Source organism: Purpureocillium lilacinum (assembly GCF_023168085.1).
Source record: "Purpureocillium lilacinum CBS 284.36 DNA, scaffold_8, whole genome shotgun sequence".
Classification (NCBI taxonomy): Eukaryota; Fungi; Ascomycota; class Sordariomycetes; order Hypocreales; family Ophiocordycipitaceae; genus Purpureocillium; species Purpureocillium lilacinum.
In genome coordinates this window covers 2,477,754-2,502,421 of record NW_027072118.1, presented here as the reverse complement: position 1 = coordinate 2,502,421, position 24,668 = coordinate 2,477,754, and the positions used below count along the sequence as shown (strand labels likewise).

Here is a 24,668-nt window from a genome sequence, read left to right as displayed (position 1 = left end):
GTTCGCCAATGTGGGGGGGGGGGCTGGACGGGGAGTCCCCGTTCTCCTGCGAACTTGGTCTCCAGCTTGTCGGGCGGGAAGGCGGGCGGGCGTCTGAATTGACTCAGCGGCAGTGGGTGGTGGTGCATGTGGTGGTGGTTCTGCATGCGAGCGGGCGGGCGCGGCTGGGCAGGCTGGGGGGGGGGGGGGGGGGGGGGGGTCCTCCACGGCCGTTTTGCGGAGCGAGTGGATTGCTAATACGTCGTAGTACGATGGGGATTGGGGGGCAGGAGAGATGCCGGCCGGCGTTTTGCTCCTCGGCCTTTGGCAGTCTTGCGTACATATCTCGACCTGCCCATTGACTCACCGGACAAACGAGAACAGGTACTACCACTACGCACGACTCTTTTCTCTGCGTGAAGCAAACTCACTGTAGAGTGAGCAACCGATTGAGGAGCTGCCGGCCGCCTTGCTGTCTCGCGTTTACTTATACGGCTGTGTATGCCCCTCCCCAACCAACAACCACCCTTCTCGCTCAATCGTCGTCTCGCTCATTCATTAACTGCCTCCTTGATACAGAGTCTCCCTCATATCTTGACATAAAGAAGCCTTTCTTGCAAACATGGGTGAACAGATCCCCGTGAGGACCAAGCCGCAGGATGAGGGCGGCGCGAGGAGCCCGTTCGGAGGCGCCCTGAAGAAGGACTTCCCCATCGACCCGGAGTGGCACAACCTCAACCACGGTGAGTGAGCGAGCACACTCAGCCCAGCCCAGCCGTATACACACCCAATCTTCATCTTTCCCCCCCTCTCTCCCATCCTCCCGACCAAGCACTGGCTATACGCTGTACCAGCTTGCCACATGGCAACGTCCCACTCATCCCGAGCGAGCAACTACCGTCTCACACAAAGTGCAAGGTCAAGTCTCGACTAACACACACACCCACACCCCTCAGGCTCCTTCGGCACCCTCCCCAAGGCCGTGCTCGCCCGCCTCCGGCACTACCAGGACGCAGCCGAGGCGCGCCCCGACAGCTTCATCCGGTACGACTACCCGAAGCTGCTCGACGAGTCGCGCGTGGCCGTCGCCGCGCTCGTCAACGCCCCCGTCGAGACCGTCGTGTTCGTGTCCAACGCCACCGAGGGCGTCAACACCGTCATCAAGAACCTCGCGTGGAACGACGACGCCAAGGAAGTCATCTTGACCTTTTCCACCGCGTACGAGGCCTGCGCCAAGGTGGCGGACTACATTGTCGACTCGACGGGCGGCAAGGTCGAGCACCGCGAGATTGCCATCGACTACCCGCTTGAGGATGAGGAGATCTTGCAGGCGTTCCGCGAGGCAGTTAAGGCTGTTGAGAAGGATGGCAAGAGGGCGCGCGTCTGCATCTTTGACGTCGTCTCGTCGCGCCCGGGCGTGGCGTTCCCGTACATTGACATGATCAAGGTTTGCAAGGAGCTGGGCGTCATCAGCATGGTGGACGGCGCACAGGGCATCGGCATGGTTCCGCTCGATTTGACTAACGCTGATCCCGACTTCTTCGTCTCCAACTGCCACAAGTGGCTGCACGTCCCCCGCGGGTGCGCCATCTTCTACGTGCCTGTCCGGAACCAGCACCTCATCCCCACGACCCTCGCCACCAGCCACGGCTACATCCCCAAGTCCATCGCTCGCGGGTCCCCGCTGCCTCCCAGCGCCAAGGGGCAGTTTGTCAACAACTTTGAGTTTGTGGGCACCAAAGACAACGGACCCTATCTGTGTGTCAAGGACGGCATCGCGTGGCGGCGGGATGTGCTCGGCGGCGAGGACAAGATTCTTGCTTACCTTTGGGACCTCAACAAGAAGGGCATCAAGTACGTTGCCGATGTCCTGGGGACAGAGATCCTGGAAAACAGCAAGGGAACAATGACAAACTGCTCCATGGCCAACGTTGCTCTGCCGATCTGGATCGGCGAAAAGGGCCGGGGCGCCAAGGAGAGCGATGCCGTCGTAGCGACTCAAGATCAGGGAACGGCGTTCCAGTGGATGTCGCGCACCATGGTGGACGACTACAAGACCTTCATGTCTCTATTCGTGCTCGGCAACCGATATTGGATCCGCATCAGCGCATCGGTGTATTTGGATATGGCGGACTATGAAGTGGCGGGCAAGGTGTTGAAGGAGCTGTCGGCGAGGGTGGCCAAGAAAGAGTATTTGTCGACATAGACCCCTCATGTAAACAACGGGCTTGGCCGCCCGTCATTATCAGAGTTCATTATGCTATTTCGGCTGATTGGACTTGAGAGCGTCACTCAATTTTGGGTGAGCGATTGCCAGCGGCCACAAAAGCTTGGTCGTATCCAGCGTAGCAAAGTCAACAGCAGTCGGGTTCGACGGCCTGTGTCCTCCTGCGATCGCGCCAACATGGCGTACAAGGCGGCACCGCATCCAGTAGACAGTCTTTTCGAGATTGCATTGGTGAGCACGGTTTTGGACCACATGGTCGTGGACATCAAGCGCCCACGCCTGAACAGTTGCCATGTCGACCTTTATTCCCGTGTCGATATCCTCGAGGTTGACGAACGCAGGGTCCAGGCCCTTGGCGTGGCCGTCAGTCCAGAACCACTCAATATCGTCCCCGGCTGGAAGCAGGCGAGCGCGAAGGTACGCCGGCTGCCCACGTCTGCGATGCAGAGCAACTTTTGGGACAGCCTCGACGAATTGCTCGGCCGCCTTACCCTTGCCGAGCGCCTTCTTGGCTGCCTTATCCTTAGCTTTGCTTCTCCTAGAGGCGCAGGTGGAAGGCGGGAGGTCCTGGTCGAGCCAACCGACGGCGATGGCGAGATCTTGATGCTTGACGGGAGGGACAGGTGGAAACGTCGGGACAGGTTTAGTAGTGTCCCAAGAATTCTCGAATACTTTAAACCACAACCACTGAAGCCGCATCAGCATCTTCGGGATACGTGAGGATGGTGGCCTCGGGGCCAGGGACTTACGGCCCGAGACAGCATTGGTCGAGGTCTGTACCCGCTCATTGCCTGCCGATACGCCTCGATGATATCGTCGGCGCAGTGCGCTTCCTTGTCAGTGAGGTCGGAAAAATTGGCCACAACGCGAGACGCGTCTCCCGGGCCTTCAAGTGTCGCCATTACGGGGATGCTTGGATGGCGGATTGGGACGAGATGCGGGACGCCCTGGCCGGCCCGAAGAGCAAGGTAGGTCTGTTCGTTTGCCGTTGGGCGTTTGAAGTTCCTTAAAAATTCCTGCACGGCCTGGGGTAGAAAATACGGCCAGCAAGCTGGCGATGGCTAGTGTGCTCGCGAAATCTGAACAGCGGCAGCCTGAGCAAGAGTTTGAGTCTCAGTCATCCGAGGCCCTTGGGAAGGTGCTGTCGCTCGCCTAGCGACTGCATACGTTTGGCAAGTGCGACTCCGTTCCACGTCTTCTTTCGTCCGACCAGGCACAGGCCTCCGAGATGAGGGCATCCCGCCTCAAGAAGCTCTACTCTCAATGATTTCCCGTTCAGTACTGCCGTCGTCAATTCCGCAGGATAGACTGCGTCTCGCGCGGAGCCGAGACATCACGAGGCCCTACTAGACGAAGCGCCGCCGCCGCCGGTTGTCACACAAAGTGCGAAGAGGAACCAACGAATCTCCAACTCCGATATTTCGTTTTCACTGCGAATCTACTTGTATGGAGACTGGCATAGGCCTCGCCCAAACAAAACTCGGCTCCCGGCACGGAGAGCGTGGCGCTTACGCCGGGCCGTTTCAAGGCTGCGGTCGTGCGGCAGCCGTGTTTCAGCAACGCACTCGGCCGGGAGAGCAGCCGATCTGGACTGGCCAGTGCCGGAAGAAACGGCTCTAGTATCGCGGTGGCGTCGACATCTTTCCGAGTCGCCGGAGATCACGGCGATCCGATGCCATGCGGCATGATTGCGTGAGCCGGCTCAGCGGGTTCCACGTCAGCTGCGTACGCCCAGATGATCGAAACGGTGCCGAATCGCCCTAAGCCTTGGAAATGCTTGGCCGCGAGCTCATGGGTGTTTGCCACCGCTATCGATATTTGCCTTTCGTTCTGTGGCGTTTCAAGGGACCGGAAACAGGGCCCTGCGGCGGCAGACGAATCGCGTGCAGACCATATGTTCTGATTCTCATACCTACCGAAGCGAGACAATCTGCTCATACACGCTAGCCCGTACGACACTTCCAAATGGGCAATGTCGTTGCCGGGAGCCCGAGCCAGAACTTTTCGATGGCGGCTAGATCGACCCGTGCAAGCGGGCGCCTGGTGCCGGCAGTCGCCGAGGCGCTTCGCGGCGTTTTGACCTCAACTCACGACACCCTATGGTAAGGCATAGCTCTGCTTTGTCTGCAGGTTACTGCATTGTGCAGACTCTCGGCACGAGGGGCCGCCTGTTTCGAACCTCACCGCCAGCTGCAGCCACATAGTTGGGGTTCCCACCGCTGGATGTTACGCGGCGCGTTTGAAAACCATTGCGCGTGGTGTTTTATCGTGTTTGCCTTCGGGCAGTCTCGACCAGTGTATACGCGCTATGCGGTAGTTTACAGGATCCCCTTTGGGCGAGGTGACTTTGGTTGATGGGTCCATGGCAATTGACAAGGGCCGCGCTCGTCGCCTCAAGGGGACGCGGCAGCAATGCGGCCTCTGGGGTATTGATATATCTCAGGGCTACTCCCGCGGTTTGTAGTGTACCTTTGGCTGGCCTTCCTCGTCGTCTGTATATTCTCCAGCTTGATCGCATGACAGCTGGTCGATCGGTGACCGCCACTTCTCTTCTTTTAAACCACCTGGCGTGGGATTATTATTACCATTAGTTTTGTTGCCCGGCGGGCTACTTTCCTGCTGCCATGGAGCCAAAGTCTTTCTTAGCCCTTGTCATTTTCGGCTTCTTATCGCTGGTCACGGCATCGGGCGCCGGTGTCGAGAAACGCTCTTTCACAGTACCACGAGTGCGCAATGTCAATTTCGTCGGCCACAATGGACCGAAGGAGCTGGCAAAAGCGTACCGAAAGTATCGAGTGCCTGTTTCGGATAGCCTCGTCGAGGCTGCCGCGTTTCAAGAGGCAAGGTTGAAGAAGAGGAGCCTCGAGCTACAAAAGAGAAGCGTCGAGAACCCGGCAGCGGCAGGCAAAGTTTTTCGGCCGGTCCGCGGCAGCAGCGTCGCTCGACGAAGCGCAGGTGGGCTCCTCAGCTGGGGGGCCAGCGCCGTGGGACGGATATCTGTACCCGTGGCCAAGGAGGACGACCATACCTTGTGGCCTCGGCAGCAGAAACAGGGCAACCAGACTGGCCGAGTCGTGGCGGTCCCGGAGCCAGCCGATGCTGAATATTTGTGCAAGGTTCGCATTGGCGGCCAGGATGTGAATCTCGACTTTGACTCTGGGTCCTCTGACCTCTGGGTGAAGAGTGTCGACCCAAGCGACACGGATCCCAAGAGCCGTGCGGCATTCGACCCAAGAAAGAGCAAGACGTTCAAGCTCATAGAGGGGGCGAATTTCAGCATAATCTACGGAGACTCGTCGGGCGCCCGGGGTGGTTGTGGAACCGACGAGGTCCAAATCGGAGATCTCACGGTGAAGAACCAGGCCGTGGAGCTCGCCACGCAAGTATCACGGCAGTTCGTTGAGGATGTGCGCACCGACGGGCTGCTCGGCCTCGCCTTTTCTGAACTCAACGCAGTAGAGCCTCAAAAGCAAAAGACGCTTTTCGACAACGCTGCCTCGAGTCTCGAGCAGCCGATCATTTGCGTCGACCTCAGGAAGGGCGCAAACGGCTCGTACACATTTGGCAAGTGCGACGACACCACGATTGACGGCCAGCTGACCTATGTGCCATGCAACACGACGCAAGGTTTCTGGGCCGTCAAAACCGAGGAGTTCTCCGTGGGCGACGGGCAACGGCAGAAGGCGGCACCCGGCACTCATGCGATCGTCGACACGGGCACGACACTCACCCTTGCGGGGCCTGAGCTGACCCAAAGCTATTACAAGCAGGTGCAAGGTGCTCAGTTCAACGAGCGGCAGGGAGGGATTACCTTTCCGTGCAATTCCACGCTTCCCGACCTCCACCTGGACGTCAACGGCCTGTACAATGCAACGGTCAAAGGGGAGAATTTGATCTTTGGAGAGATAGGAGACGGAAGTAAGTCTTTAGTTGCATGAACCCGCGAGAGCTTTCCGGCGTGGCTAACCTATCTTTTAGGCTGCTTCGGTGGGGTCCAGCCGTTTCCCCCAAGTGGTTCGCGTCCGGACACAGTCATCCTCGGAGACAACTTCTTCAAGAGCAACCTTGTGGTTTTTAACCTGGGGAACAACACGGTGGGGTTTGCGACGAAGAAGTAAATGGCCGGTTGGGAAGCTTGGCGGAAAGAAGTCGGCAACGGTTCGATAGAGTGCTTGACGGTGGAGTCCTGCGGCGGGCAGGTCTCGCCCAGGAAGGTAGGTCAGGGTAGCTGCTATGCGGGGATATGCCTTGCATGTGCAGAGAAAGGAAGCGGCCCTTCTGAGCCCCTTCGATCTAGAACCCTGATAGATTCTCCATGGGGAAACCGACTACGTCGTCACCGCGGCCACGAGTCGTTGGGCCTGGCACAGCCTCACTGAAGGTTCCAGGGCAGCCGCGTGATTGTCGACGTGCCTGTCCGTTGGCCGAGGCCCCCCCCCTGAGATGGATGGCTGTCATAGGCGCCGTACCGCGTGCCAAACGGCGCCATTCCGCAGTGGTGGGCCAACAAGCCTCTGTCGTACAGCAGCGGGGCGGCGGGCGATGCGGCTGAGGCCGGATTGGGGAGTCCCCATGACGTGGGTGACGGCAACCGCATGAGGCAGTCTGCAGGTAACCCAACCGCTAAGAGCGGCTGGAATACAGCCACTCTCGACCTCTGTGTCCGGGCATTTATACGCGCTCGTCGAGCCACCCACCACCGCTCGACCGGCGTTCATACATAGCTACCATCATCATCCTCACATCTGCAGTATCATCGCGCGCAAAGAAAAGAACAATCATCCGCTCAGGGACGTCCTAGCCGAGAGTCCCGAGACACATCCACGTCAAAGCACAACCCGCCAAACCTACCTACGTACCTATCATGGGTTCATCGCAGTCCTCCACCTCCTCCTCCAGCGACGGCAGCGCGCCCAAGAAGTCGCTCTACCAGCGCGCGCAGGAGAAGAAGCGCGGCCCCGGCACGAGCGGCCTCAGCGACGAGGACCTCAAGAAGTACACGGGCAAGACGCGGGCCGAGTTCGACGCCTGGAAGGAGACGACGCCCGGCGTGGGCAAGAACCAGCTCGCGGGCAAGCTGGCCGTGGGCCCGACGAGCGGGCTCGGCGGCGCGGCGACGGCGGGCGGGCTGGGCGGCTGGGGGCCCGGCGCGGAGCCGAACGACCCGAACCGCGGGATGAAGTTTCCGCCGCAGCCGCTGCCGCGGAAGGAGAGCTTTGGAGATGAGAGTGAGCAGGAGGAAGTGAAGAAGAAGGAGGTTAAGGTCACGAAGCTGACGGATGGGTTGGCGATGAGCTGAGGGGATGGCGAGGATGAGCGGGCGATGATGGTGACGGTCCTGCGAAGGAGGGGCCCAGGATGATCAGGGACGGATTACGGATTGGGGAGGTGGAGCGAGCGTCGGTTGAGCCCTTGTTTTACTGATGTCTATTATTGAGATTCTTTGAATAAACGACTACGCTGCGATACCTTATTCATTTCTACACCCTATCTCCATGCGCTGCGTGTTTACCTGCCTCTGAAAGTAAGCTCTCAATAGCGTTCCACGCCCGAGCCCCAAGTCTACCATAGGCATGGTAGGTACCTAACATTAGCAGGCGCAGCACAGGGTGCCTAGTGCGGCTCGCCTAGCGGAACCCGTTCCGATCGAACAGGCCGCAGGCCAATATTGTGGCGCCCGTCCAGGTGGGTGGTGCCCCGACACCAGACAGGCTGCCGAAGAGCTGGAGGCGACTCGCATCAACGCGCCCAATGGACTCGGGCGCAAGGCACATCGCCTGTAGCTGCGAAAGAGAACGTCCGCAGTGCGGCCGAGGGGCTGTGCCGCCGGGAGCGTTTCCGACTCGGCAGCGCTGTTGAAGGACAAGCGAAGGAGGGAGGCTTCGTTGGATGTCGTTGATGAGGCTCAAGCATAGATGTGCAGCTGCGTGTGAAATCGGGTTCCTCTTGGACTGGGACACGGTATATATTTACTTGGAACATAGGCACGGGCTTTTGCTGGACTGGATGACTGGGTAATAGGGAAGTATGAGTGCTCAATTCGTATTTCGTGTATGATGCATGGTTTGCTTGGCATTAACCGCAGCTTAGCCGCTCGTTGCCTCTGGATGCCTTCTTCCCCTGTCCGTAGGTCATCAATGATCGTGTCCCAACTCTTGCTCTCTCTTCTATCGCGGATCAACAAGGGAGGCATGGAGGGTAGTAAAGTCAGCTCTGAATACTTGACACCCCATTTGCAACCCACCCTATACCCAGTTGACCGCGCCAAATAACGAGCTGAACGCAGTCTTCTTCTTGCCCGTCAACCGCAACAATGTCAAACAACAGCTCCTCCCCGCCCCACGACGACCGTACAAACAGTACCGCCATCCCAGCATTCACCCCCTCTCGCGTCCAGTCCATCCTCACCTCCCGCAACCAGCACCCGCCCCCCTTCCTCTCCCTCTTCTACCTCAACACCGCCACGATATACTGCGCCGCCATCACCGACAGCCTCGACGCCATGCAGACCCAGGTCCTCCCCAGCCGGGCCCTCACCGACGACGAGATCGGCGCGCTGGCGGACCACATGGGCGCCACCACCAGCATCGTCCTCGCCTCTCGGCCCGCCATCCTGGCCACCACCCTCTTGCTCGCCTGGCGCGGCCGCGCTACCTTCCGCTTCCCCTTCTGGCAGCCCAAGTGGGTGAAGACGTCGCAGGACGTGTTCCCGTCGATTGCCCAGCCCTGGCTGCGCGACGAGAAGACGGCGAGGCTCGCGTGGCATGCGAGCCGGGTGGTGACTTATGGGGTGCTGTGCTACTTGGTCGTGCCGTTTCCCCTTGTGACGTACGCACACGTCAGGGGTACACAGGGCATCGCGTCGGACCCGAGGCTACAGGAGATTTTCGCGGAGTCGGTGCAGTATAAAGAGGAAATGAAGAAGTTGAGGTTGCGCTAAGCGGAACGACCGTCGGACTACCGTGCGCCCAGCCGGAGCTTACAGGTTGTCCTATACTGGAATCGGAGGTAGGTCTGAGAAGCACACGATAATAGCCCTTCCTGGGTTATGGTTGATAGTCGACAACTGCTGCGGGCGGCATCGAAGAGGTGGCTGCGAGGCATACTCCATGCCAGATTTTGCGCCTCTCTGTCATCTTGACCATGCAACCACTTAAAGAGAAAGCTATTGGCTTATACGGCCCATCTGAAGCAGAAGCCTGGAATAGCTGAACAGGCGTGGCGCGATGCCGCCGCGACAGTACTTGCTCCTCCTCGAGGCTAGCACTTCAGCCATTGTGGCTTTTCCAAACCCAGCCTCACCTGTCAACCGTTTGCCATGGCCAGGCGGTTCATTCTCGCCTATACGACTCCACACGTTGGGACATCAGATAGTCCCTCCCCGCTGGATATAGCCCGCTCCGGGAAACCCGCAAATGCCCACGCGCCCTTCCGATATTGACAGCTCTTGGCAACCCCATTCTTCAGTCATCAGGGTTCTCAACGTAACTTACCAGCAATGTCTCCGAAGCCCCATTACCAAAACCCATCGACTGTTCGGCAATGAGAAAAAAGTCTCCGAAACGGGGCAGTGGCCGAGTGACAGCGCAAAGTCCGGGAGTTCATGTTCAGTTTTCCAACTCTGACACCAGACGGCGGCTCGCCACGGGCCATCGGGAAGACGGGTGCTCCGGCCTGTCGCCTGTTCGCAAACTTATAAGTTAGCGGTGCGCGGCGTTTCACACAATATGTGATTGAGTTGCTGCATGCCCGATACTCACTTACAAGAGCTTCACCCGAGTGACCCAGCTGTCTGCGTATTACAACCCCTAGAGCGCACCGGGCCTCACTCGTCACCACCGCATACTGCCCTCGTCCACCACATCACCATGGCACAAGAAGACACCACCACCTCGGCCCAGCCGCGAACATCGAGCAACCCCCTCCCCACAGCCATCGAGCACTTCCACCTCTCCGCCGCGCACTACGAGCGCTCCACTGGCGGCTGCACCCGCCAGCTCGCCCGCGCTCTCCTCTCCATCCCCGCCCTGCGCTCCCTCTTGGCCGACCCCTCCGCCGCGGTCCTCCTCGACAACGCATGCGGCACGGCCCTCGTCACAGAGGAAGTCGTCCTGCGCTGTCGCCGAGATGCCGCGCGCGCCAGCGCCAGCTCTTCCTCCGGTGGCGGCAGCTCAGGCTCAGGCTCAGGGGCCGCGGTCCCGTTGCCGCGCATCCATGCCGTCGATCCAGCCGCCAATATGATCGACCTTGCGCGCGCGAAGCTCACCGCTCTGGGCCTCACCGACGGTGATGAGGAGGAGACGACGAGAGCAGCAGCGACCTGCGCCGTCATGCCCGGCGAGAAGCTCACCTTCCCCGACGCCCTCTTCACGCACAGCATCACCAACCTCGGCATCCTCTTCTTCGACAACGCCGCCGCCGGCGCGCGCGAGATCCACCGCACCCTGCGCCCTGGCAGCGGCAGCGTCGCCGTCGTCACCTCCTGGGCCGACGTCGGCTACGTCGAGCACGTCCTGCGGCCCGCCGCGCGCGCCGCCCGCCCGCACGACCCCCCCTTCGAGCTGCCCATACAGAAGCACTGGTTCGACCCGGCGCACGTGGAGCGGTGCCTGCGCGAGGACGGGGGCTTCGCTGACGTGGAAGTGTCGGAGCAGGTGGTGCACTATGGCGCGGATACGGTGGAGAGCCTGCGTGGGATGCTGCTCGATACTTTCACGATGCTGTGGAGGGACTGGTCGGATGCGGAAAAGGATACGTTTGAAGCGGCTATCTTGGAGCGCCTCCGAGAAGCGACAGAGCCGTATACCATGGTAGATGGGGATCCCGGGGTCGGCATCCGCATGCGCGCCATTGTCGCCGTGTGCCGCAAGTAGACAAATGCTGCCGTCTTTAACGGTCGTTGTCGATATGTATTCATGAGCTCGTGAAGCGCACCTCGTAAAGGGTCATCTAGTCTAGTCCAAAACACCACCTGATCAATACCCGCTCTCCCCTGTCCCAATTTTCTTGTGAACCGTGAAACTCTTTGGCCCATACTGAAGCGTCATCAGATTTAGGTGCCATCACTTACACCAACTCAGCCGAAGAAAGATACCCAAATCACAAGTTCTTACCGCACCGAGTCTTGGCGCAACACGCTCAACGCGCGGCCACCAGGGGTCAGTGCCTGCACTCGCCTAATGGTTTGGCTTCGCCGCTGATATGCTTCCGTCGCCTCCGCCGCGCATAATCTCCGCCGCTTGCGAGAAGAACGAGTCTATGCGAATCGTCGCCGCCCTAAGCAGCGTGTTGATTTGTACGTGGTCCACGTCATATAGAGCATGCATCGTCCCGTGGAAGCTCTCCAGCAGACGGTACGCGCGCTCAATATCGCGACGTTCCGACGCTAGCAGGAAGAGGAACACGAGAAAATTTCCGCAAAGAATGAGCTGAGAACGAGCATCTGTGATTGGTGTCAGTGGCTGAGTGTGGATGAAAGATGGACACGACATACGCCTTCCCCAGAATCCAAACAAGTCGGCCTTGTTGACACACGACAGAAAATCCACAAACGCTTCAAACGCAATCAGCGCTTCGGGGAACCATCTACGGAGATTCGAGCTAGGAGTTGTCTTGGCCTGTCTTGTTGGAGGGTGCATCAGGGCACGATACAGCAAGACTTGAGCTGCATAGAATGAGAGATGAAGGGGACCTGCGAGTGTCAGCGCCAAATCTGCAAGGTATCATGCATGGCATATACGTACAGTTGTAGGACGTGACGTGCGAGCGCACCCTTTCGTCCTTTTGCACAACGAGACAGGATGGAATCAGGCTCGTCCAGTCCCGGAGTTTCGCCTGCACCGTAACCAGCTCGTTCTGCGCTTCCATGGTATCGTTGATCGTCCTCGCACTCGTATTCACTTGGCTGCAGGCGATGGTCAGCGTGGCTCATGTACCTCCGTCATGCGAGAAACTCACAAGCTGCTGTCGAGGACTGTCCGCAGCGACCGGACAATGTGAATCATTTGCATAAACCGGGCGCCGGTGGAGACCTCGAAGCTCGTGTCCGGCGGCTCCACGAGGTACTGGAGATCCTCGGGGACGTCTTCGTCACATCTCACATCCTCCATGGTGAGTGGCGCCGTGTTGTACGACGTGCTGGCAATGTGAGGAGGGTTGCCGAAGCAGATGGACGACCAGCAATCAGAGTAAAACGTGGCCCACCACAGCTTCCGGCGCAGGTGCTTCTCTGTCGCGTTGATGTTCCATTGCCCTGGTTCGAGGTGGAGGCCAATCATCTGAGCGCAAGCCGTTGCCTGTGCGGCCAACGTCCAGGTCGTCGGCGCCTCTATGCTGTCAATGGTCGGGGGTGTGACGTGAATGAGCAAGAGGCACGCTTGAAGGACAAAGAGGTTTGGGTTTTCAATCTCACGTCGCAGTGCCTGATGAGCATAATCGACGAGCTCATGCTGCTGAAATGGGACTGGTGTCCCCCTCAGCGCGACGTCGCAGCTCCAGAATACGGATGCCAACGCGTAGATAGCACCTCGCAGACATGCAGGGATACTCTTCTTATCGACCTGATACCTGCGTAGAAAGCGCACCTTGGACACGATGGGGAAGACAGGGTGGACGTGTCGAAAGTATAGCCGGACCAGGTTCTCGCCGTATGGCCACACCTTTGCCTCGATGGAATCCGAGGCATCCTGTCTTGCTCGATTTACATGGTCCGGGTGCCCTATCTCTAGGAAGAGAAAATGCACGGGCTGGTCATCGCGCAAAGAGCTTCCGGGGTGGACCTGAGCGATGTTGGCGTCCAGGTTGTACTTTTCGCTCAGGATGCCGTAACGAAAGGCATCGAGCAAGAAGCCGTCCTGCTCTGATGTGGGTCCCATGAAGTAGGCACAGCGGCCGGGGATGTCTTCCAGAGAGTGTGTTTGGGGTGCCGCTTCGGGTGATGTGACGGAGATGACAGATGCCGTGTCCGCAGCCCGATGGGGGTCTGAGTTTACCGTCGATGGACTCGAGTGGTAAACAAGGTTCTGGTGGATTAAAGCAGCCGGATCTCGATACGATGGCGTGTGCGCAGGCTGGTCTATCACCATGCCCACCCCGTACGGTGAAGCAGCAGAGCCAGCCGGGCTTTCATGCCCTGTGCTGGGGGTAAGGAGGTCGTTTGATTCCTTGCGAACGCCGGGCAGGGGAAACACCTGCTGGTTCGCCGCCGGAGCCTCAAAGGGCTGCCTCTGCTGGTGCTGCGCAGGCGCGCTCGCACCTTTCTCGCCGGGCTGTGGCTGCTGGCCGTCCCCGAGGCCTACCACGGGCGTGGACTGGCACGGGATGCCCCTACTCTCACAGAACAGACCTGGACGACGGGTCGCTGGTTAACATTGCGGTTCTCGGGCGGGCCCAGCAAGGCATGGAAGGGATCTCGAAATTCAGATTAAAGTTTTGGCCCCTGCGTTGGCCGACATTGGACAACGTGAGCATGAAGGCCCAAGCTCGCCGGCGACACCTGTTGGCCGGCACGGGTCGACAGCGGGCGGGAACGCAACCAACGGGTCGGCTGGGCCCGTCGACGAGGAGGAGCCGAGACATGTGCATGCTATGCACGTCACGACCGGGAGCCCGGCGTAGTGCACGCACAAAGCAGGGGATGCGGGGGATGAACGCGAGGCTTCGGGGATGCTTACAGGGCGGCTCCGAGGTGATGACACAAGCTGTCTTGCGTCTGCGACAGGCATCGCAGGGGCGGTTCTTGCGGCTCCTCCGCTCCCTGGGGTTGCCAAAGGTGCTCTGGATGACGAACTTGCGCGAGCGCGCGTGCGCCGCGTTGGTGGCGGCCGGGTCGGACAACGAGGTGTTGTTGGCTTCTTCTTGGTCGTGGTGGTCGGGGCGGCCGGCGGCGTCACCGCCCAACGCGGCGGGAGGGACGCCATTCATGCTCCAGGCTGGCGGCGCCGGAGCTGGGCCCGGGCGGGAACAGGCAAAAGCAGAAACGATTAGCCTCGAACGACGCGCGGGACAAGGCGAGGCGAGGCGAGGCCGCAGGGCAGGACCAGGGCGAGGCCTGGGCGTCTCGGGAGCTTTAGTTGACGTCGGCGAACGATCTTGGGAGTGTGGTGGGGGAGAGAGAAAACAGAGCAAATTGGCCGACGATTGAATGTGGGCGGTGCGGCAGGCCCTGATCCCGGATTCTGATTCCTGGGGGGGTCCCTCCCGGAGGACGGAGGCGCTGGGCGTCCCTCTGCTGCGCTGCTGCTGTGGGAAAGCTCGCTAATCCCAGGTAAGCAAGGCGATGTACCGCCTACTTCTGCGCGGGAGCCACGGGAGGTCCTGAGGCGGCCCAGACAAGCCAGCGCAGCGCAGTGTATGACGTGATTCGTCGACTTGCGAGCCCTCCCATGTACGAGTACATGCAGGAGCTCGTAAGGCCGATCATCAGTCAGCCACGGCGTCCAAGCTACCGCACGTAGCCGCCGCATCCATTGGAGATCGAGACGCGCCTTGCCTGCTACGGGCAGCCAGCGCCGACATTGCATCTCCGCACGCATCGCCAACATCAAGCCAGCAGCGGCACCACGGCCGTCGATGGCCTCGATAGCAGCAGGCGCCTCTCAGGACGATTATTCTGTCAACTCAGGGTTCACATCACTTTACTCCCTACACAACACGTCGCACCTTTTGCTGTCCTCCAAATGGCGACGCTCAGCCACGCAAGCTGCAGCCGTCACATCGACACCCGCGGCGCCACCGCATTTCGCAAGAGACATCCCAATATGTAGATATTAAAAAAGCTTCGTCGCTCAAGGGCTCAAAAGTTTGCCGAAATTCAAAATGATACATGCCCCTGTCGCCGGGCCATCCCGTCCGCAGTGCCGCACATGCGAGGCTCCATTGGCTGCGCGCACACCAGCTGCATATGATTATGCACGGCTCGCGTCCTGCACACCCTCCGGCCAGATCAGATCGCCGCCGCCGCCGTCCTTCCCGTCTCCTTCCCCGACGACTCTTCGCCGGTGCTGGCGGGGGGCAGCAGCCCTTCAACGGCCTCCGAGTCCCAGCGGTCGCGGTAGTGTTGCTGAAGCTCCGCTGCCGACGTGGGCTCGCGCACGAACGCGTCCAGCGCCTTGGCCGGGAACGCCCAGTGCAGGAGCGTGTAAACCAGCATGCTCGCCAGATAGCCGTACAGGTAGTTGAGGTAGTACAGTTCCACGGCCGCGTCCGTCACCGTCACCGACGTGTTGACTTGCGACACAAAGCCGGGGAGGGGTGGGATGACACCGACAATCCACTGTAGGAATCCAGCATTAGCCATCCAGACTCGCTTCCGCTGGCCCGTTCATGACGGGTCACATAATGAATCACTTACCGCAACAGGCGCCCGCCAGTTCACACCCCACGTGTACCAGTATATGCTGCTCTTGTCCCCGCGGTACAGGTCGTCCACCTTGAACTTGCGCTTGCAAACAATCAGGTAGTTTGCGGTCATCATGCCTGTCATTGGCGCAAGGAAGATACCGTAGCTCGACAGCACAGTCAGGAAGATGGTGGCCGTGTTGACCAGGCGCCAGGGGTTGACTGCGGGGCTAATCAGGGCCGTGATGTACGCGCCCCTTCGGATGTTGATGTACTTGGGGAATGTAGACGCGAGGTCAATGCCACCCGCCAGCGCATTGCCAGGGATGCTGCTTCCCAGCTGCGAAACAACAAGCGCGAGGCCCGCGAAGAAGACGGCAGCGCGAGTTCCCGAGCTGGGGTCCTTTTCCAGGAGGCGCACGAAGAGCGTGGGCGGGTTCCAGATGGCCTCGCCATCGAACCGGTGCTGCGTCGCCGCGACGACCAAGATGCCGAGCACGGCAGCGTAGTTGCAGTACAGGGGATACGCAATTGCCTGGCCCCAGATGGCATCCCGGGGGCGCTTTGCCAAACGAGCGTAGTCGTTTTGGTTGAGAATGCCCGCGGCGATGGATCCGACAGTGGACATGACTCCGTACACCATCAGCCAAGCAGTGCTGTTGGGCCCGCCAGTCAAGGGGATGGTGCGGTCCGAGCTTATGGTGCTGCCGAAGCCTGCCGATCCCATCGTGGCCAGCGCCCACACCAGCAATACCAGAAAGAATATAAAGGTTACCGTCGCCGCGCACCAAAAGAACGGCTGGAGCCTGTGGGGCCGGATCCAGAGGAACGGCAGGCTGATGACACAAAAGATGACGTATGCCACGAACTGCGCAGAGGTCATCCCGGTATCAGCGGGAATGGTGTTGGGAATCCGCGATTCGTACTTGGGATCCCACGAGAGCAGGATCATGTAAATGCATTCACCGCCGACCCAGGCCTGGAAGCCATACCAGACTGTGCGCGGTCAGCGTTGATCGGCGGGGCCCAGTCATGCATGGGGCACGTACCAAATGACAGGAAGATTCGGTTCCATATCGTGAACTGGGAACCCCAGATACCCCAGATGGCACGGCTGTACACGGGAAAGCCAACTGCACCAAAGTCAGCCTGAAAAGCAAGCGAAGCGGAAGCGGTTCCGCGTACTGTGATAGTAGGCACCGGCCAACGAGCTGAGCAGTAGCGCCGTCGTCGCGATAATGTTTCCGACGACGATGCCTTGGGTCCCGGTCAGTTCTAAACTCTCCTGTTGGACGCAAGACGTCAATGGGGGCGCGTACTGATGATGGCCTGCCACCAAGTAAGGCCGAGTGGGATCAGGGCGCTGCCAGTGAGGAACGTTGCGATGTTGCAATTGATCAAGAGCCCTTGCCGCCAGTCAGTGAGGTCGAAGTCAAGGTGGACAATGCCGAGCACGCACAGTAGTTGTGAAACGCAAGAAAGTTCCACGTCCGCCGCTCAGCCTCGCAAGGCCGAACATCATCGTTCTAATCACTGGTCGTAAGCATGGAACAGTCGGCTGCATGCAGAGGGGGCAACAAGACATACCGTCAGAGCCGAGACATTCTGCAGCTCGAAGCGCTTCACCAGAGCCTTGAGACCCATTGCTTCTGTTGGTAGTGGGGGGTCCTGCAGGTGCCTGTGCGCAAGCTTGGATACTCACGAACAAACCAACAGCAGCGGGTTTGCCCAACAGGTATACTTCGAGTGAATATGAGCCAACCCAAGCCCGCGAGGGAGTCGACGCCTTTATCGGGCAACTGTCGTGTCGGAGTCTCTGATAGTGATACGGGATGAGTCCGCGTCCTGGGGGGCGTTTGATGGGATGAACGACTGTGGAGGCAGATGGAGCCCCCGGATTTCGGCCCCCTGGGGCCTGGGGCAACGGGGTCAATTGAGGGACCGGGGCAGGCAAGCCGCGATCAGGGTCCAAGCGAGCGATATCCACTCCGCGAGCCTCCGTCGTGGGCGCGTCGTGTGCAGTCCAGCCTCAGCGTTCGGCGAGGTGAGTCTCGGGAGTCGAGATGGTGTGGTGGAGTGGATCGCGAAAATTCGACTCGGACGCAGGCTGGGAGGAGAAAGCCGCGGACTCGATTGACGACTAGCGCCGTCTGCTGCGACGACCCGCGAAACGAGCAAGGGACGCTGGTCTTGCAGCGACGGCAACCCACATTACTAACTAAGGCGCCATGATGACCTCAAAAACCCGCCCATATCATATCGGCTCGCTGGGATTGCGACGCGAAACGACAAGGACGCAGCCGGTATCGGGATCGCTCAACTTGAAGCGATAGTCCGTTTCCAAACGGCACAAGACCAACGGGTTTATCGCTGCATGACCGGACGTCGACTAGCCAGAGGTGGCGCTGTGAAGCGCTCGGCACAGGCGCAGCGCATCTAGGTACCAAGCAGCCGACGACTTGTTAGTTGCAGAGTACCTACCTGACGGCATTGGCAGACAGTGGACTGCCTTCTTTGGCCCCCTTGCGCCGAGTGGATTGACCGTCATGGAAGGCGTCGTTATCGATAATCGATCGAGGCAGTCAGCTCTGCTGCGTTCTGTTCGCACCGTAACCCGGACTAGCCGTCCCAATGTAACCCTCTTTCAAGGGCGCACCACCCGTCTTACAGTGAGGCACGGCACTTTCCCTCGCTGTAATGCCTGTAAGCGTCACCTGAGCCACACCCGCCACGACCGGGGCGGTCTCTGACCGGGCCACTTTTCTGGCCTCGACGCGGCTCATCATCCTTCATTCCTGCTGCGCACCTCGGCCTCAGTCGCCATCGACATCGCTGTCAATGCACGCGCAGCACGTCTTCGAGGTTGATACACGATATCGGCATCGCACGCGCACTCCCGGGCAAGCGTCAAGCCATGCCGCCCCCGTACGCCACGTGGAAACGTCGGCGAACTTCGCACGCCTGATTTTGGCCCCCGCAACAGCCTCGACTGCGCGTCGTCGGCAAACCTAACTTGCCCCCACAGCGCCTCGTCGCGCTGAAATTGCCCGACTCGGTTCCCCGCAAGCACGCCTGTGTCTTGGTTCAAGATTGCCATCCTGTCACAGCAAACGCCATGGCGCAGTGGGCTCGTCCAAGTGGTGGTTCGGTGGAGCTTCGACGGAGGTCCGCTTATCGACCGGGTCTCTTGTCCGAATGCCTCCCTCGCCGACCTTTGACAACATCCTTCCACTTGCACGAGCAACACACGGGGCAGCTGGGCTGGCACCAACACCTCAGACGCTTCTTTTCGGCCGCAGTGACATCGCGGAACTTCGTCAGCCTTGTCCTCATCGGCTTACTGCGGCTACCTCCGCTCGTTGTTGGTCCAGGTACGCACCGGCCCATTACTCGCCCCTCAACCTCCGACCGGCCACTTGGGCCCCCATCCCGGTGCACTGCGAAGTCCCGCCTACTATTTAAGAGAGAACGGAGCCCCTGAGCATAGGCCGTGTCAAGCATCGCATGATCCAAACTGTGCATTGTGTGCGGGTACGCTGCAAGGGCTCACATCATCAAGCATCATGTCCCTGTACCGTATAGGTGTGGACGTTGGTGGCACCAACACCGACGCGGCCATCCTTGACATCAAGGCCCTGGACAGCCCTGGCCGTGGTGTGCTCGCCTCGCACAAGGCCACCACGACCCCTGACATCACCAGCGGCATCGAGGAGGCCATCAAGGCCGTTCTTGCAAGCTCGGCCATCGACCAAAGCCGCGTCCTCAGCGTCACCATCGGCACCACTCACTTCATCAACGCTCTGGTTGAGGCTGATGCCAGGCGGCTGGACCGTGTTGCCGTGGTGCGGCTTTGCGGCCCTTACACAAGGCAAATTCCTCCCTTTTCAGGCTTCCCCGTTGGCCTCCATAAAATTCTGGATGGAGGCGTCTACTACCTGAAAGGCGGCCTGGAGATGGACGGGCGGGAGATTGCACCTCTCGACCCCGAGGAGATCCGCAAGGCTGCCAGGGATATCGTGGCCGCTGGCGTCAAGGCTGTCGCTCTTGCTGGCGTCTTCTCGCCCCTTGATCACGAAGGAATTCATGAGAAGCGATGCAAGAAGATTCTGCTCGAGGAAGCCCCTGATCTCAATATCGTCTGCTCTCATGACATTGGTCCTACCGGCTTTTTGGAGCGTGAGAACGCCACGATTCTCAATGCTGCCATCCTGAGAACTGGGCATCGAGTGAAGCGGGGCTTCAGGAAGGCCATGGCGCGGCTCAACCTTGCGTGCCCCCTATACCTGTCTCAAAATGACGGAACCTTGATTGACGCCGAGGCGGCCGCCGACTTTCCCATCAAGACCTTTGCTAGCGGTCCGACAAACAGCATGACTGGTGCGGCGTTTCTGGCTGGCATCGATCAAAAGCACGACGGCAAGCCCAACGGCGCGGCATCCACCAACGGTGACGCCAACAGCGAGCAAGCACAGATTCTCGTTGTGGACATTGGAGGAACGACCACGGATGTGTGCGCTTTGTTGCCCTCGGGCTTTCCTCGCCAGGCTCCCGGATTTGTCGAGTTTGGAGGTGTGCGCACCGCCTTCTCTATGCCCGAGGTCGTTTCCGTGGGGCTGGGCGGTGGCAGCAAGGTCACGGTCGATGAGACGCAGCCAAACTCCGTTTCCGTTGGCCCTGGCTCCGTGGGACATCTCATCCGGCAGCAGGCCAAGATCTTCGGCGGCTCTACGCTGACGGCGACCGATATCGTCGTCGCTGCTGGCAAAGCTGATCTAGGCGACGCCAGTCTTATCAAGGACGTCCCTCAATCGACCATTGACCTGGCCCGCAAGGACATCAAGAAGAAGCTCGAGACTGTCATCGATCAGATGAAGGTCTCCGCTGCTCCTGTGACCGTGCTTCTCGTCGGAGGCGGCGCTCTGCTTGTTACCGACGAGCTGGCCGGAGTGGAGAAGTGCATCTCGCCGGTTCACCAGGGTGCCGCCAACGCCATTGGCGCGGCCATCGGTAGAGTCTCGGGCGAAGTCGACACTGTCGAGATCCTGGAGGACAAGAAGGAGAAGGACGTCCTTGAGGCCGCCTGCAAGCGTGCAATCGACATGGCTGTCGAAAAGGGAGCCGCGCGCGACGACGTCAAGATTGTCGAGGTCAACAGGATGCCGCTTCAGTACATGTCCAAGGTCACTATTCGCGTCCAGGTCAGAGCGGTGGGAAGACTGGCCATTCCCGATGACCTGACCCTCCTTCAGAACCCCGATTGGGCTCTAAACGGCGACGAAGAGGAGGCCGAGGGCCAAAAGGTCAGCGTCCCGAACGCGCTTGAGCCTACGACCAAGCCTAGTCTTGGTGTAGATATCGAGACCTACCGTCCCGATGTCAAGAACGCAGTATGGTACATCTCTGAGATTGACTTGGAGTTCTTGGCCACCGGCTGTGGTGTTCTGGGCACCGGCGGCGGCGGCCCGACATACTTTGAGTTCCTCAAGAGTTTGGAGGCTCTGCGAAAGGGTGGCAAGGGGAAGATGAGAGTCGTTTCTCCCAAGGCACTGAAGGATGATGACATTGTCTGTTTCGGTGCCTACTACGGCAGCCCCACCGTCATCAACGAGCGCATGTCTGGCGGCCGGGAAATCATCGACGCCATTGATTCCATCACCAAGGTTCAAGGCCACAAGGAGTTCCATGCCTTGCTGGTCGACGAGATGTGAGTGACTGTCTTGCAATCCCATGGTACTGGCACTGACAGGTCGCAGCGGTGGTGGCAACGGCATGTGTGTTTTCGGCACCGGTGTCCATTACGATCTTCCCGTCGTCGATGGCGACGGCATGGGAAGAGCCTACCCGACCATTTACCACGGCAAGTATTGTCCCAGATCTGCCGCTCGACTCGATACTGACTACGACAATAGTCACCTTTAGCGTCTATGGCTATCCTACGACTCCTTGCGCGATTACAGATGCGGCTGGCAATTCGGCCGTCATCATGGTAAGAATGGCAATGGCCACAACTGGTGCCATCGGATGACTGACTTGAGACTGTACAGAAAACCGACTCGCCCGCTAGGCTGGAGAAGCTGCTGCGCGACACGGCTGTTGAGCTGGGACTGACGTGCGCGTCGTCAACGTGCCCGCTTCCGGGTTCCACCATCAAGGCCGCCGCAGTGCAAAACACGATATCCCAGGCCTGGTACCTTGGACGTGCAGTGCATATGGCGCGCCGCAAGAAGGCCAACTATGTCGATGCCATCGTGAGTGGTGACCGATTCTCCTTACAGGGAGCGACCTCGCTAACACAATCAGTTCGATGTCTGTGCTGGAAAGCTGCTGTTCACGGGCAAGATCGTCGATGTGCATCGATACATTGGTGGCGGATATACGATGGGTGCTGTCGTCTTGGCACCCCTGGGAGCAGACGAACGAGAGGCCGCCAGCGACAGCAAGCAAAAGGTGCCGACTGATACACATATGGTGATACCATTCCAGAACGAGTACCTGTACGCCGCCTACAGTGACGCCGAGGGATCCAAGGAGTCACAAAAGGTCGTCTGCACTGTGCCGCATCTCATCTCGATCCTGGGCCAGGACGGCGAGGCGATCGGCTCGCAGGATCTGCGGTACGGTCTGCGCGTAAACGTCATCGCGCTGCCAGCCCATCCGCTGTGGCTCACGGAAAAGGCACTCAAGGTTGGCGGTCCAGAGGGTTTCGGCCTCGACATTCCCACGATTGGCGTGGACAATGACTTTACGGAAGCGAGGAGTGTGATTGATGAGTTTGACACACAAGCATAGCGGCATAGCAGCGGCATGACGGAGATAGAGGGCGAGAGGGTTCACTACTGTGCCCATAAAAGAGATACATGAGCATGCAATGATTTGAGTCCGAACGCGATCCGTCAAGTCTTGTTCCAATGGTGGTGCTTTTCAATCACATTTCACTTCATTTGGGTTTTGCCATTGGCAGTTGCAGCTTGTGTCATTCTGTCTGGCAACTATTCGCACGTAGCTCCTGAAAGAGTGGCAGGGCCATGGTCGCGTACATGTATGAAACGATCGAAGCATGTCCTCCGAGCACGTGTTTTCCTTTTGTTTTGCCAGCTTTCCCTTACTGGGCGTTCTGCTTGGCGCGGACGTCCCAGACCTTGAGGGCCTCCTCGGCAGCCTTGAGACCGCTGAGAGCCATGGCACCAAAAGTAGGGCCTACAGATATGTTAGCACTTGAGCTATGGTGTGTATTGCGGCAAAGGTTGTGTCACGTACCCATGCGGTTGGCGCCGTCAACCTCGGACAGTTCCATGCCGCCGACGATGAGACCAGGGACGATCTCACGGGTGCCCTTGACGATGGCGTCCTCGGCCGTGTTCATGTCCAGGCCACGCATGCCGCCGAGCTTCTCGATGCGCTGCATGCTGACGAGGCGCTTGACGGAGAAGGCGCCCATTGGGCCGTCGTGGCCGGTGGTGGAGATGACGAGGGGCGCGTTGATGGTGTTGGGGTCCATGCAGGACTGGTCGTCGTGGTGCATGGACACGAGGGTCCAGTTGGTGACGACACCGGTGATGCGGACGCCCTCGCCCTCAGCCTCGGCCTGGCGAGTGATGAGGTCCTCGACGCAGGTGGCGTTGAAGAGCTTGATGTTGGGCATGGCGAGGACCTTCGACATGATGGTGGAGGTGAAGAGGGCGGCGTGCTTGACGACGACGTAGTTGCCCTCATCGTCGTAGGGGACGCCAATCTCGCGCAGGAAGGCGTCGGCGGGCTTGCGCATCACCATGGCGGAGAAGAGCTGGCCGCCGAGCCAGGCACCGCCACCAGGCGAGACGGAGGCCTCGATGATGGCGATCTTGAGGTCCGGGCGCGTCTTGCCCAGGACGTAGGCGGCGCTGAGGCCGCACGACCCGGCGCCGATGATGACAATGTCCGACTCGGCGTACGTGTCGAGGTCCTGGAAGTAGCGGCGCGTCATGGCCCGCGACACCTGGCTCTCGCGGATGGGCGCGAACCGGAAGCTGTCCCACTGGCCGAGCATGTCGTCAATGGTGACGCTGGACTTGTTGGTGGGGGCGACGCCCTTGACGGCGAGCTTGGACGCCGGGGTGGCGAGCTCAGCGACGTGCTGGGGGGGCGAGACGGCGGCGGGGGGGCTCATGATGGGTGGTGGATTTGGTCTGCACATGTTAGGCATTTCTTTGCTGTCCTGCTGATGAACAGGGGGGGGGAAGAGCATGATCCTTTCGCTGGTATTATCCAGATCAAGTTTTGCGGCCGTATAATCTCAGCCACGGCCCCCCTCGCAACAACCGCCGGCAGTAGGCGACAGCTCCCCAATGTTCAAGACTCGGGTACACCCAAGTCTGGGAGCTGTCACATTGACTGCACGCCAGCGGACGTTGCAAGAAGGGCGGGCACCGGCTCATGCAACAGACAGTACCTGATGATGATGTTTGATCATGGTTGGATAGACTACCACGGAAAGGCGCCATGATGCTCGCGCGGTGCATCTTGGCGGGGAGAGAAGCTCTCGAGGGGGGTCGGATGTACCGATTAGGTGTGTGTGTGTAAACTGAATCTCTCAAGACGTTAGAGCAGCGGTTCCTATGGCCCCCCATCGTTTTATCCTGGGGGAGGGGTTTAGAGGAGAGGGGGAGCTTAACGGACTCCTGGTTATATCTGGATGCCTGAGCTACTTGCTTTGAGGCAGGAAGGAGCTAGCTGAAGTGGTATGAAGAGTCAAGTGCTTTGAGGATCAAAGAGGGGGAAGAAAGGAGAAAGGAAAGAAAGCAGGGGAGGAGGGGGGAGCTCGACGGGCTTTTTAAACGTCATGTCCTGGCTTGTCACTGCGGGGTCTGGTCCCATGAAAGTGCCTCATACTGCTTTCTTGCTGCCCAGACCTCTAGAGGCAAAGTGCTATTGCTACAGAGTTTTGTGTGCCATCCAATATGCACCCACGCATCATCCATCAATGGGTGAGGAATGCATGCGATGTCGGCTCCATCGGGAGCGGGGTTCGGCCGTCTGTCCCCCGCCAGTGGGTGGTGGTGGTCGTGATGATGGTGGCCCGGCAGTACCCGGAACGAACGGCTCTACCGTCGGCCGGCCTTTCGCCAAAAAAAAGAATTCACTCGAA

At 59.5% G+C, this 24,668-nt stretch overlaps 9 protein-coding genes across 9 annotated transcripts; 6 read left to right on the top strand and 3 right to left on the bottom strand.

Moving 5' to 3' along the window:
- Positions 1 to 601: 601 nt before the first annotated feature.
- PLICBS_010477 (uncharacterized protein) lies at positions 602 to 2,185 on the top strand (the record flags this gene model as incomplete). The annotated part of the gene is made up of 2 exons (XM_018326399.2): positions 602 to 722; positions 936 to 2,185. The coding sequence occupies 2 exons, from the start codon at positions 602 to 604 to the stop codon at positions 2,183 to 2,185; spliced, it is 1,371 nt and encodes a 456-aa protein (XP_018174718.2).
- Positions 2,186 to 4,830: 2,645 nt separating this feature from the next.
- Positions 4,831 to 6,324, top strand: PLICBS_010476 (uncharacterized protein; the record flags this gene model as incomplete). Its single annotated transcript, XM_018326401.2, has 2 exons — positions 4,831 to 6,124; positions 6,185 to 6,324. The coding sequence occupies 2 exons, from the start codon at positions 4,831 to 4,833 to the stop codon at positions 6,322 to 6,324; spliced, it is 1,434 nt and encodes a 477-aa protein (XP_018174720.2).
- Positions 6,325 to 7,070: 746 nt separating this feature from the next.
- Positions 7,071 to 7,505, top strand: PLICBS_010475 (uncharacterized protein; the record flags this gene model as incomplete). Its single annotated transcript, XM_018326402.1, has 1 exon — positions 7,071 to 7,505. One exon carries the CDS (start codon positions 7,071 to 7,073, stop codon positions 7,503 to 7,505), a length of 435 nt encoding a protein of 144 aa, XP_018174721.1.
- Positions 7,506 to 8,519: 1,014 nt separating this feature from the next.
- Positions 8,520 to 9,146, top strand: PLICBS_010474 (uncharacterized protein; the record flags this gene model as incomplete). Its single annotated transcript, XM_018326403.2, has 1 exon — positions 8,520 to 9,146. One exon carries the CDS (start codon positions 8,520 to 8,522, stop codon positions 9,144 to 9,146), a length of 627 nt encoding a protein of 208 aa, XP_018174722.2.
- Positions 9,147 to 10,074: 928 nt separating this feature from the next.
- PLICBS_010473 (uncharacterized protein) lies at positions 10,075 to 11,079 on the top strand (the record flags this gene model as incomplete). The annotated part of the gene is made up of 1 exon (XM_018326404.2): positions 10,075 to 11,079. The coding sequence occupies one exon, from the start codon at positions 10,075 to 10,077 to the stop codon at positions 11,077 to 11,079; it is 1,005 nt and encodes a 334-aa protein (XP_018174723.2).
- Positions 11,080 to 11,382: 303 nt separating this feature from the next.
- PLICBS_010472 (uncharacterized protein) lies at positions 11,383 to 14,128 on the bottom strand (the record flags this gene model as incomplete). The annotated part of the gene is made up of 5 exons (XM_018326405.2): positions 11,383 to 11,648; positions 11,700 to 11,897; positions 11,950 to 12,110; positions 12,164 to 13,550; positions 13,879 to 14,128. The coding sequence occupies 5 exons, from the start codon at positions 14,126 to 14,128 to the stop codon at positions 11,383 to 11,385; spliced, it is 2,262 nt and encodes a 753-aa protein (XP_018174724.2).
- A 1,021-nt stretch (positions 14,129 to 15,149) lies between these two features.
- PLICBS_010471 (uncharacterized protein) lies at positions 15,150 to 17,188 on the bottom strand (the record flags this gene model as incomplete). Its single annotated transcript, XM_018326406.2, has 7 exons — positions 15,150 to 15,479; positions 15,558 to 16,540; positions 16,594 to 16,677; positions 16,730 to 16,801; positions 16,864 to 16,950; positions 17,004 to 17,070; positions 17,132 to 17,188. The coding sequence occupies 7 exons, from the start codon at positions 17,186 to 17,188 to the stop codon at positions 15,150 to 15,152; spliced, it is 1,680 nt and encodes a 559-aa protein (XP_018174725.2).
- Positions 17,189 to 19,107: 1,919 nt separating this feature from the next.
- PLICBS_010470 (uncharacterized protein) lies at positions 19,108 to 22,333 on the top strand (the record flags this gene model as incomplete). Its single annotated transcript, XM_018326407.2, has 5 exons — positions 19,108 to 21,248; positions 21,298 to 21,410; positions 21,454 to 21,530; positions 21,589 to 21,792; positions 21,845 to 22,333. The coding sequence occupies 5 exons, from the start codon at positions 19,108 to 19,110 to the stop codon at positions 22,331 to 22,333; spliced, it is 3,024 nt and encodes a 1,007-aa protein (XP_018174726.2).
- Positions 22,334 to 22,646: 313 nt separating this feature from the next.
- Positions 22,647 to 23,690, bottom strand: PLICBS_010469 (thiamine metabolism-protein; the record flags this gene model as incomplete). Its single annotated transcript, XM_018326408.2, has 2 exons — positions 22,647 to 22,741; positions 22,802 to 23,690. 2 exons carry the CDS (start codon positions 23,688 to 23,690, stop codon positions 22,647 to 22,649), a joined length of 984 nt encoding a protein of 327 aa, XP_018174727.1.
- Positions 23,691 to 24,668: the final 978 nt, after the last annotated feature.